The sequence below is a fragment of the Cannabis sativa genome, chromosome 8 (genome assembly GCF_029168945.1).
Source record: "Cannabis sativa cultivar Pink pepper isolate KNU-18-1 chromosome 8, ASM2916894v1, whole genome shotgun sequence".
In the NCBI taxonomy this organism is placed as follows: domain Eukaryota; kingdom Viridiplantae; phylum Streptophyta; class Magnoliopsida; order Rosales; family Cannabaceae; genus Cannabis; species Cannabis sativa.
Genome location: NC_083608.1, coordinates 34,288,080 through 34,301,068, shown reverse-complemented (window position 1 = coordinate 34,301,068; position 12,989 = coordinate 34,288,080). Strand labels below are relative to the sequence as shown.

At 37.3% G+C, this 12,989-nt stretch overlaps 1 protein-coding gene across 1 annotated transcript; it reads right to left on the bottom strand.

The window, feature by feature from the left end:
• Positions 1-1,402: 1,402 nt before the first annotated feature.
• On the bottom strand, positions 1,403-5,326 carry LOC115699062 (DEAD-box ATP-dependent RNA helicase 53, mitochondrial). Its single transcript, XM_030626268.2, has 8 exons — positions 4,729-5,326; positions 4,471-4,598; positions 3,929-4,340; positions 3,716-3,814; positions 3,367-3,591; positions 2,635-2,796; positions 1,858-2,271; positions 1,403-1,682 (listed from the first exon to the last, which is right to left on the bottom strand). Exons 1-7 carry the CDS (start codon positions 5,131-5,133, stop codon positions 1,870-1,872), a joined length of 1,833 nt encoding a protein of 610 aa, XP_030482128.1. The 5' UTR covers positions 5,134-5,326; the 3' UTR covers positions 1,403-1,682; positions 1,858-1,869.
• Positions 5,327-12,989: the final 7,663 nt, after the last annotated feature.

Sequence of the window (12,989 nt, the reverse complement as noted above, 5' to 3'; positions counted from 1 at the left end):
AAATTGTAGCTGAAACGCATTCTGTTTACTCTCTCTCTCTCTCTCTCTCTCTCTCTCTCTCTCTCTCTCTCTCTCTCTCTCTCTCTCTCTCTCTCGTATGAAACCTGCTACACTCGCAATAATAGTTAAGTATTTTTCAAATAATTTTTAAAACATTTTGAAGAGTATGTTGCTGTTTTTTCTACGAAATGGCGAGATCTAGTTTTTTCGGTGAGATCTGGATTTTTTTACGTTATATCGATTGTTTATCGATAATATATTGATATTTTATCGATGGTAATTGTAACAAGGTTGGGGATGACTCTTATCAACAGTTTTTCGATGGTTTCTCATGGTTGTGTGAATTTTTTGTGTTGTTTTCGTTTTTTTTTTTTTTTGTCATTTTTCACTTTCATATCGATAGTTCCTCAATGATTTCACACAGCCATGGAAATCATCGAGAAACAATCAAAAAACCATCGATACACATAAGAAATTGAAAATGAAAAAAAACTAAAAAAATAAAAAATGCACACATCCAAAATTATCGAGAAACTGTAGAAAAACCATTGAGATACCATTGATAAGAAAAAAAAATGAAAAAAAAAACATTCTCACAACCATAAAAATTATCGAGAAACCATCAAAAAATTATCAATAAGAATCTTCCCCAACTTTAGTACACTTACCATTAATAAAACATCGACATATTATCAATAAACCATCAATATAATGTAAAAAAAAAATTCAAATCTCACTGAAAGAAACCAAATCCTCCATTTTGCACAAAAAAATAAAAAAAAATACATAACAGCAAGCAAGTAATAACCACACATCTACTAAAAATGAACTACATACTCTTCAAAATGTTTAAAGAAATTATTTAAAAAACGCTTGCCCATTATTACAGGTGCAGCAGGTTTCATTCAATCAATGTGTGCATTATTCATGGCTTTAGTGGAGTCTTACGCTGTCATTATTGTCTTATTTTTTATTTTTTTTACAATAGAGCACAAAGAAATGAGTGAGTTAGAGAAATAATTATTTTTTTAAGATACAATTATTAATATGAGGATGGTATAAAAGAAAAAGCAAGTCAAAATAGACATTATTTAGTTTAAATTAATTGAAAATCTAAAAATTAATAATGGTGTTTGCGTATATATGATGAAATTTCTCTTTATAAATACCCCTATTAGCAATGCATTCTTTGAAACTCCTTATACATTTAAACGAGATGTCACATAAATGTGTATGATAAAAAAGATTGCAAAAATGTTTGATCAAACAAGATGCAGCCAAAATTAAACTTTAATGAAAATTAAACCAAAACCATTAGCACTTCCACGCGGGTGCGAAATCCTCTCTACTCTAGTAAAAACTACTATGTAAGTAAAATAAATAAAAAAAAAAAAAAACAAAATTGCTTAAAAGAATAAATTACAAACATGGGAACACTTTCAGATTTAGAATTTGATATATTATTTTCGTTCATATAGTAAAAAATATAAATTTCGTACCATTAGCATATCAACAGCAGAAGATCTGAAAACTTATACTTTTCAGAAAGAACAAAACTATTATCACTTCCAGGCAAAGGTGCAGAACCCATCTGCCGGCCATTTTACATTGTAATACCTAAGGCAGATCACCCTTTCAAGATAAGCCCCTTGTTCCGATAATTTCACTTGCTTTCTTCCTACCTGCCAGCGCAAAAGCCAGATGAAGGCCATCATGAGTCTCACATCAAATATCACAGACAACTTTATGAATTAATTTTATCAATGCCTGGAAGAGATCACAAGCAGAAGACTACTAATCAACCAATAAATACAGGATGACGAGTGACCAAAGTTTTTTACTAAAAAAGAAACTTACATTTTAAAATATTCAAAAGGATCTTCGACCGGTGCTACCACCACTCCTGTCGTTACCGAAGCCCCCAGAACGACTAGTATTGGAATCACCACCAAATCCACTAGAGCGGCTAGAGCCAAAGTTTCCAAATCCACCTGAACGACTGGAATCAGAACCACCAAATCCCCCTGAACGTTTTGCGCTAGATCCACCGAAGCCACCTCCAGATTGACCGAAGTCACCAAAGTCACCAAATCGACCAGAGCTAGATCCACGAGAAGAATCACCACCATATCCACTGGAACGACCACCAAATCCAGGACGGCCACCAAACCCAGAACGCCCTGGACCACCGGGTCGACGATCCCTCATGCCTCCAAATCCCGTGTCCCCAAACATGTCTACGCTTGTACTATCACCAGCAATCTTAGGAAGCTGATAACACAGGTAAAGATCAATCAGTTTCACATATTAAGGATTTGGAAAATAGAAGCATAAACATGAATAAATTAGTATCAGATGGCACCTGAATAAATTACGTACATCCCATAAATCATATAGTAATATGCTAAAACTTATCTATAAATACAGCCATATTATGCTGGTGCATCATAGGTTTTCCCTTAAATATACAATCATGCAAATTAAAAAGCCAATGAAATTGCCCAATACCAGAACCTAGCTTTGAATATTTCATTCAATAAGCTAAACAAGAGAAATAATAATGAAGAGATAGTAAACTGAACCAGCTCCAAACAAATAAATACAACAGAACCATAGCAAAGGAAAGACTGTCACCTCTGTAAATTTGCATCCTACGTCACGTTCAATAAACCTGACAGCCCTGTTCTGGTCATGCGTGTAAATTAGAATAGCAGCCCCCTTCTTTCCTGCACGACCTGTTCGGCCTGATCGATGAACAAATATTTCTGAATTGTTTGGAAGCTCGTAATGTATTACCTGGAACAGAGACATGAAAAACAAAATTATCAAGAGAGAGAGAGAGAGAGAGAGGGAGAGCACTTTAAGGATATTACACATAACCACCACACCTTTGTTTTCAATCAATAGCACACTTGATGCTTAATTGAGACTAAGAGTCTCAATAGCAAGAGATGCAAGGTTTGTACTTGGTCTCATCCCAATTTTCCAACCCCCTCACCACATATTTCAATGAGAATTGCTTAAGGGCACCACTGGTGCCTAGCACTCTCCTTAGTGTCATACCGCTATTGGTGTAATTAAATAGCAGGTCCCATATAACTTAAGAAAATAAATTTTAGGAAATATCGCTAACTAATCGTAAGGTGACACCTATGGAAGGTGCTGAGCACCACTGGTACCCAATAGCAATGCTTTATTTCAATGCATGTATATACAACATTTAACAAAATAGCTCGTCCACTAAGGTATCATAAAGCTATTGATATCAGCTGGACTTTTCCTTTTAAAAAAGAATTTTACAAATAATTAGATAACAATTCATTTCAAAAAAATTTGCACATACTTACATAGAAGAAATAAACTTACCAGATCAACGTTTGGTATATCTAGTCCACGAGAAGCAACATCGGTGGCAACTAGAATATTGAAATTCCCATCTCGGAAGCCTGCGAGTGTCCTCTCCCTCTGACTTTGAGAGATATCACCATGCAAAGCCTCACATCTATGGCTTTTCGCCATGGCATATGCCAAGCGATCAGCGTCACGTTTTGTTTGAGTGAATACAATACACTTACCTCCTTTTGCATGTTCCTAATAAATTGAGAATAACAGAAAGTAATAAGGCACAGTAATTCTAGTATTTCTCAGGAATTTGCAGGGGCAAAGAAGATTGACAAAATATGAACACTCAATATGAATATGAAATGAAGTTTACCGTAATTAGTGGTCCAATAATTGAAGGTTTTCCATGCATATCTGATGCAATTGAAAACAAAGAAATACCATCTGCCAATTTCTGATCGGAGTCTCCAACCTACAGCACAAGAAACTTGATAAGCTTACAACTCGGAAGCACTCACAAATTTGCTATCTTCATATTTCTATAAATTAGTTTGATTTACATTTGACGAGAGCGTAATACACTTACAAGATCAATATTCACAGGGGTTTTCAAATAATTTTGAGTAAGCTTTCTAATCCATGATGGCATAGTTGCAGAGAACATCATGCTCTGTCTTTTCTTGGGCAAACTCTCTAAGATTCTCTCTACATCCTCCTGAAATCCCACTTGAAGCATCTGATCAGCTTCATCAATAACAAGAAACTGAACTTCAGTTAGATTTAGGGCACCCCTTTTGAGAAGATCAATAACACGACCAGGTGTTCCGACAGCTATATCTACACCATACTGAAGCTGCCTCATTTGGGCTGAAATAGGTGTACCCCCGTAGACACAAATTGTATCCAAACTGGGGGCAGACTCTTGGAACTCCCTCTCAACTTGCCGTGCAAGTTCTCTTGTTGGAGCCAAAACCAAAGCCAAAGGATTCCTTCCACGCCTGTAGAATTAAATTATTAACAAAAGGAATAAAACTGCTTAGCACAAATTTGAAGTCTCTTCAAAAAAAAAATAATGAGGTTAGGTACGATCATATAAGTGGATAACAAATTGAAATGTATGACACATACCCATGCTTAGCATTGAACTGAACTATCTTGTCCATAATAGGGATGCCAAAAGCAAGAGTTTTCCCAGTTCCCGTTCTAGCTCGGCCAATCATATCACGCCCTTCCATTGCTGGTTCAAGTACAGCTCTCTATCCAAAAATAAAACCCAAACAAAATGAGTTTAGGATTTCAGAAACACCCAAAGTGGGGAAAAGCTTTGTTTATCATCATGTTTTCAACGATCAATCCAAATTTGAAAATAAAACGACAAATGGTTACCTGTATAGGGAACAACTTCAAAATACCCCTCTTAGCCAAAGCAGAAACAATCTCCTGTGCAATTCCAAGCTTCGAAATTTCAAGCCCATCATCATTTCCACTGGCTTTGGCCGAATCTTCGTACGATTCCACATCGACGGCGAACTCAGCCTGCAAAGCCACTGAGGCACGATAATCCAATCTCCCAGATTTCGCGTGGAAGTTTCTAACATGGAAACCGTATGAGCTCTCCCTTTGAAGCACCCCGGTATTGGAAAAGGACTTGACCTCACCACCGAAACCACCATTTCCGGACACAACAGTATCGGCCACTGACAAGGCGGTGGCAGCGATTGAGTGGTTGCGATGGCGTAGCAGGGTCTCAGCTGCTGCCAGACTCCGTCTACGTAGGACGATACTCAACATCTTCGCTCCAATTTAGGGTTAGGGTTCGAAGAGAAAGAGCCCCTAATTCTTGAGAGAGAGACTTAGGGTTTTAGAGGGAAGTAAGGGTTTTGGGATACAGAGGCGGACGAGTATGCTAAGTCCTCGGAGAATAGGGTGAGAAGGGTTTAAGGCCCTTAAGAAGATATTTAGGTCCGGATCCTCTGTGGTCGACCACTTCTGCTTAATGTTACAACTCACGAGTTGTTTTTTTTGTCATTAATATATATGTAAAATTTATGACAACAAACTCAACTACAACCAAGCATTGTGAATCACGATATTGCATAATTATGCTTGCTTGTGTCAAAATGTAACAATCATCAATGTCTAACACCTAATAACAAGGGGGTAAAATGTTTAAACTATGAGTGAACTATACCCACATATGAGATTCTTTCTCTTTTCCAGAAAGGATGGTCATAAACCTTTCTTCCTTCCTTCATTGTTTTCTTTCCATCATTCATTTTCGTTTTGTTTCTCTACCTTGATTCGAGTCTTCCATCTTGTTCTCTATGTGTGAGTCTTCAGTTCCCCTTGTCTTAACTGTTTGTTTGGTGTCTTGTTGTTTTGTTTATGGCTGGTTTTGTTTACCGGTTTGTGTGTGTGTTGTTAGTTGGGATTCTCCTTGTCTCCTGTGTTGTTGTGTCTGTGTTTGTGGGGTTGTTTGGATTTATTCTGTCTCTTGTTGTCAGTTGTTATGGACTCAGTTATTACCACCAACTCCTCTCTTAAAGGCAAGTGCTTTACTTGCATTGAAGCCTCTATCACCTTATCCCCTTGTGATGCTTCTCTTAAAACACTTTCTCTGTGCTTATATGGAAGGGTGATTGCTCCTATGACTGTGGATGTTGCCACAGTTTCTGAGTTTGTGGCAAAAAGTTGGAACAAAGTGGTGTATGTGGTAGCTTTATCAGATGTTCCCTTACACACCAACTGTTTCAAATTTGGGTTCGAAAGTGCTAATGATTGTAGTTGGGCTCTCGAGAATGGACCCTAGTGCATTCGTGGATAGTCTCTCTTTCTTCAGGCGTGGACTCCTTGCACAGTCGGTCCTGTTTCCTTTGATCGTTGCAAGGTGTGGATGGAAATCCATAACCTCCCGCACGATTACTTCTCAGTGTCTAATGGCTTACCCTTGGGTGGACTTGCGGGTAAGGTTCTGGCTATTGAGTTGGAGGAGGATAAACCGGCGACATGGAACTTTTACCTCAGAGTGCAGATTGAGTTTGAAGTTGCTAAGCCCCTTGTTTCAAGGTGCTTCTTTTATTTGAGCTCAGGAGTCAAACGTTGGCTACAGTTTAAATTCGAAAAAAATGGAATTTTTTGCTACAATTGCGGGTGTTTGGGTCACAAAGGCGTGGATGTTCTTTGTCTTCGCCGATCACGGTTGCGAACTATGATGGCACTCTGTTTCCTCTCTACGGACCGTGGCTATCTACTGAATCATCCTATCAAGATGTTTTTTTTTTGGAGCTCACTCTGCTCTCAAGTTGTACTGCTTCACCAATGCTCCTCATGTGGCCATGATTAACTCGCCTCTGGCGACGAGAAGTGGGGCTGGTGGTACCTCGAACCGCCCTATTTCGAAACTTGGGCAAACCCGCAAATCGAGGAGGGGAAAGATGGTGACCTCTCGAGAGCTAGCTGGTCGTGGTTCTCAACGTGCTGCCTGGATTCCGAAGCACAAACCTGCAAATCGTGAATTGACAATTGTTTCGTTGGATAATATGGTGGCTACGGACAATAAGGAAAAAGAAAAGCATTATGAATTAATGCCTATTTTAGAGAGATGCCCAAATATATATACCTTTAGATTTAAATATTGAAAGAGTTCAAGGTGTTATTGGGCCGGTCAACATCTCTAGTGGGCCTATTGCTATTTGTAATAGCCTTAATGGTAATGAGAAAATGCATCAGGTGAAAAGTGGTTTTGTGGAAGGTGGGTCGTCGATGGTGCGGGTTGGTAATGGGCCACATGTTGGTGGGCCTTTGGCTTTTAGTGCTCACGTGGATTATGTGCCGTGTAATGGTGTGGGCCATAAGGACACGAATTTATTTATAGGGTCTTCTGGGCCTAACCCTTTAGCTCTGAAGAAGATGGAACTGATTACGTCTAATGTTGGGCCTAATATTATTTCTAAAGAGGCTGGTGGGCATGAGGATTCATATCATGTGATTAAGGAGCTGGAAGATGGAGATGCAATTGTTGATGGATCTAGTGTTAGAGCTCATACTAAACAAGGACAATCTCTTTTTTATGGGGCTAAACGCCTTACTGTTGGTCATGTTAAGGGGCAAGAGTCTCATGCGAGGATTGAGGAAGAGAAGGCCCTTTCTAATTTTTTTCAAGGCCAAGAGAATTTGTTGCAAGATCTGAAAAAATTTGGGCGCTTGGATTTGTATGAGATTCGACAATTAGGGGGTGACATTGGTGTCCGACCTACTTCTAAGATTAACGAAAGAACTACTCCGTTTAAGAAACGAAAATTAAATGAAGCTACTAATTCTCTATGCTCAAGACCTCCAAAAGTGCTCTGAATGCACCCTGATGTTGTTCGTGATTTCCCGTGAGACTCCACAGAGCAGGATAATGCTTCTAAGATTGCCTTTGAAGAACTCTCTGATGATATTTCCTTTTCACCGAGTCACATTAAAGGTATTATGAAGAATCCGATGGTTGGCACTTTTTTGATTGAAGATTTTGACTCGAGTGTCTCGGTTCACCCTTGTACCCCTGTGGAGGAGAATGTCTCATCTCCTCCACAAGAGCCATGAGAGGCATTGCTTAGAACTGTAGAGGGTTAGGGCAAACCTCTACAATTCGGGAGTTGAAGTTCCTGATCAGGTTATGCTCTCCTGATTTTATCTTTCTCACCGAACCAAAAGTTGATGCTACTCCGCTGGTACGTACTCTTAATTCACTTCACTTTTACTTTAATATTATTGTTCCACCTATTGGTGCTGCTGGTGGCATTATCTTGACCTGGAAGGATGGCTTTAGTTTTGAGTGTATTGCTAGTTCACGTAACCATATGTCTCGTCTGGTTTACTCGGACCCCCTTCTCATCCTTGGCTTCTCTCTTGTGTGTATGGCCCTCCTTATTTTCATGCCAAGAAAAACTTTTGGGCCGATTTCATGAAAACTGGGGATAAGTTTGGTGGCCCTTGGTTGATTTTGAGTGATACTAACTTTGTGCTAAGTGAGTCCGAGCGTGAAGGGTCCTCAGGAAGGGACCAGTTTATCCCATTCATCTCTAATCTGGTTGATTCTCAAGGCTTTTTTAATTTGCCCATTTAGGGGGATAGGATGACGTGGGATAACCACCGTTCTGGTAAGAACCATGTCAAATATGCTCTTGACAAAGGTCTTGTTAATGGCACCTGGCTTAACTTGTTTCCTAGGGCTGTTCTTTGCTCTTCCCAGACGACTAACTCTGACCATAGACCTCTGTGTCTTCTCATAGGCGGTTTGGATACTAAATTCCTGTCCAGAGCCCTCCCTGTAAGGTCAGTGATCAATAGTAGGTTTCCTATTAAGGATTCCAGCTGCCTCCTTTGTGGTTTGGGGGAAGAATCTTTTGAGCACTTGTTTCTCTCTTGTGATGTGGCTTTTCACTTGTGGCGGTCCTCTCCTTGGGGTTTTTACCCTGTTTGCAATACAAGCATTCATCCTTGGGACCGGGTGAAATTCATCTGGGATCTGAAACACAAGGGTATTAATGTGGAAGATGTTTTTCTTTATGCTTCGATCGTGGCTGACACCATCTGGCGGACCCGTAATGATAAGGTTCACAATAATTGTCCAGTTGATATGAAGAAATGTATTGACTCTATTTGTACTTCTTTTACAGATTTGTAATCTTCTCTTTTCTCTCCTCCTACTCCTTACTGCATAGAGGCCTGGTCCCCCCCTCTCCTCAGGACTGGATTAAGCTGAACTGTGATATCAGAGTGGGGATGGATAGCATGTGTTCGGCAGTTTTGGCTAGGGATCACCTCGATCGGGTGATCCGGATTCATACAGACCGGTTGGATTTTTTTGATTCGTTGTGTGGAGAAGCGGCGGCCTGTTACTCAGCTGTGATGGTGGCGCTGGACATCGGTGCCAAGTTTATTATTATGGAGAATGACTCGAGTGTGGTGATCAATGCGCTTAGTAGGAAGGATCCTTATTGGGCTCTTGAGAGTTGGGGGTTTTGCCGCAAATTACTCTTAAAATTTTTATTTTTATTTCATAAAATATGACCATATAGGATAATTTTTTAGTGACCTGTCATTGTCACGTGGGAAAAATTAGGACTTAATGAAGCTGGACAGGCAACACCTTAAAATTGTAAATGGAACAGTACTTTGGAGGGTTTTCCCACCAAAATATGAGGTTGGATGGTTTTTTGTAAGTAAATTGATAGTTAGGGGGGTTTTGCTGCAAATTACTATATATATATAAAAGTTTAAACTTTATGATTGATTGCTATCACTTTTTTGACCGATTTTTTTACTTAATTTTTTTTTATTTTTGATTTTTTTTATTGAAAATTGTGCACACCCACATGAACTCTCATTTCTATATAGTATTTATGCATTTATATATATATATTGATTTTAAGCAAATAATTAAATACTCTTTATTTTATTTGTCATTATTTTTTGAGTTTTATCTTCCCTATTCATCTTCTTCTTCTTTTCTATGTCTAAAACATTAACCAAAGAAAAGCTTGTTGGGTTTTATGCCCTAAATAAAACTCATTTCAATATAATCAGATTTACATATTAATATAGATCAGAAATAACATTTAATGTTGCATGGTTCACATGATTTATTTCATGATTATATGTACATAATGTATAAATTCATTTGAAACCCTTTTCACATACTTGATCCTGTTTATTGTGCTGTCAACACATTGGAAAGTAAACATGACTATGTGAATAAAGTTTCCTAGATTTATCAGACATAGGGTTTTACTGATATGATAATCTACAACAGAGTTTACTTGCATTTGGAGAAGTGCTATGTTCTTTCCAGAGCATTGGTTAAAGTAAAGCTCAGGTTGGATGCATGGAGTATGCATCAGAAGGGACCGATATTGAACTTTGACTTAGATTTATTAAACTTACCGTAATATCTATTCAAGTCAATATCGCCTAGTTGATCCTAGATCAAATGTTCTTAATCCTGTTATGATTAGGCTCAATCTTGAAAGGCTATTCGTGTTCTTTGATTTGTTAGTTAAGCCTACTTTTAGGTCAGGGTGATACGTACATTTTGGGAACACGGTAGTGCAATTGAGTGGGAGCGCTATCATAAACATGGAATCTATAGCTTCTATCTGGCAAATAGTAAGCAAAGGATGATCTCCTTCGAGCTTCACCAAACGAACATAAATGGTGGAGTACTCATTTCACATAAGCTGAAATATCATTTATACGGGGTTAAGTGTTTTAAGGAATAAATACATTGTAGGGTGTTACGGTAATCTAATCCCTTTACAGTGTAGATCATTCATATAGAGGATCAGTGATCACATTAGGATTATAACAATGGATAACTAATGATGTGTCTATATGGTGGAACATATAGAGCATTCTATATACTGAGAGTGCAATTCTAAGTTCTACGCGTGGATTCAACGAAGAATTAATAAGTTAGTGAATTTTAGTGCTAAATTCTTGATCTACTTATTGGAAGCTCGGTTATATAGACCCATGGTCCCTGCACTAGTTGAGATAATACTGCTTGTAAGACTCATGTAATTGGTTTTGATTAATCAATTATAATTCTCAAATTAGACTATGTTTATTTGTGAATTTTTCACTAAGTAAGGGCGAAATTGTAAAGAAAGAGTTTATAGGGGCATATTTGTTAATTATGATACTTTGTATGGTTCAATTAATAAATATGATAAATGACAATATTATTTAATAATTATTTATAGTTATTAAATAGTTAGAATTGACATTTAAATGGTTGAATTAGAAAATTGGCGTTTTTGAGAAAATCAGATGCAGAAAAGGTAAAACTGCAAAATTGCAAAAAGTGAGGCCCAAATCCACTAAGCATGGCCAGCCACTTTTGTAGGAAATTTAAACTGATATTTTCATTATTTTAATGCCAACAAACCTAACCCTAGTGGAATGCTATAAATAGATAGTGAAGGCTTCAGGAAATTTACACTAAATTTCTACACTTTTCTTCTGACACTTCTGATTCAGAAAAAACTGAGCCTTCTCTCTCCCTATCTTTGGCCGAACCCACTCTCTCTTTCTTCCTTAAATTTCGAAATCCTTAGTGTATGAGTAGTTCCCACACACAGCAAGTGATACCTCAATCATAGTGAGGAAGATCGTGAAGAAAGACTTTCAGCAAGAAGGAGTTTCAGCATCAAAGATTCAGAGAAAGAGATCCAGGTTCAGATATTGATGATGCTCTGCTACAAAAAGGAATCAAGGGCTAGATATCTGAACGGAAGGAGTCATATTATTTCGCTGCACCCAATGTAAGGTTTCCTAAACTTTATACGTGTTTATTTCATCGTTTTAGAAAGTTCATATTTAGGGTGTTAATAAACATACTTGTGAGTAGATCTAAGATCCTGGTAAAATAATTTCCAACAACTGGCCTCAGAGCCATGGTAATTGATTTAATTGCAAGAAATTTGGACTTTAAAACGATTGTTTGTTTGTTTTTGGATGGTATCATGTTGTATTGAGTGTTATTTGATGATTGATTGATGTTTGTGAATTTTCGTGAAAAATAATTGCGATTCTGTTTCTGGAATTATTTTTAGGGAATTTTTTATAAATATGGAATTTCTTAAAAGCATTTTGAAAAATATGGACATTTAGTGAAAAAACTTAAAATTTGGAAAAAAAAATAAAAAACTTAAAAAATGGAAAAAATAGAATACTTATAAAAGGATATTTCCATTTATAAAATTCACACCCAAAATATCGAAATTCACTAATTCCCTATATCATGCGATTCTTTCATTCCTCTTTCGATTCTCCTCCGATTTCTTCCCTTCTTCTCTGATTTATCTCTGAAATTCTTGGTTCTCTTGTCTCTGTGCAGCTCATATGGTTGATCTCAGGTTTCTTAATGTATGAAGGTCAATGGAATTCTCATGTTCAGCATAGCAGCATTTGGATTCGTGGTTAATTTTGTTATGGTCATTTGAATTCTCCGATTTCTCTCTGATTTCTTTCCTTCTCCTCTGGTGTGATTATCATTCTTCATCTTATTGTTCATGCTCCTACTGCCGATGAAGAAAATTAATAAAATCTGAAGTCAAAATAGACAAAGGTAACAAACTATTGAATTTGATTACATTCTTGACGTAGTTAACATATTATTTAGGAAAAGTGATAAGGAATTTTAATTTTAGGTTTTTATTTTAGTTCTCATAGTAATCTGTTGTGCTGTGATTGTAATTTTTAATAAAAAAAACTTTCATATTTTGAAAAAGTTCACCTTGTAGTTCAAACTTAGGGTTTTATATTGCCTCTGAATGTAACTTGGAACTTTACATTTGAATATGGTTGTGTTTGTCGTGTTGTGGCTGCAATTTATAGCAAAAAAATACCATGTCTTGAAAAAAGTCACCTGCTAGTTCAATCTTAGGGTTTTATATTGCCTCTGAATGTAACCTGGAACTTTAAATTTGAATATGGTTATGTTTGTTGTGTTGTGGCTGTAATTTATAGCAGAAAAATACCATGTCTTGAAAAAAGTCACCTGCTAGTTCAATCTTAGAGTTTTATATTGCCTCTGAATGTAACCTGAAACTTTAAATTTGAATATGGTTGTGTTTGTTGTGTTGTGGCTGCAATTTATA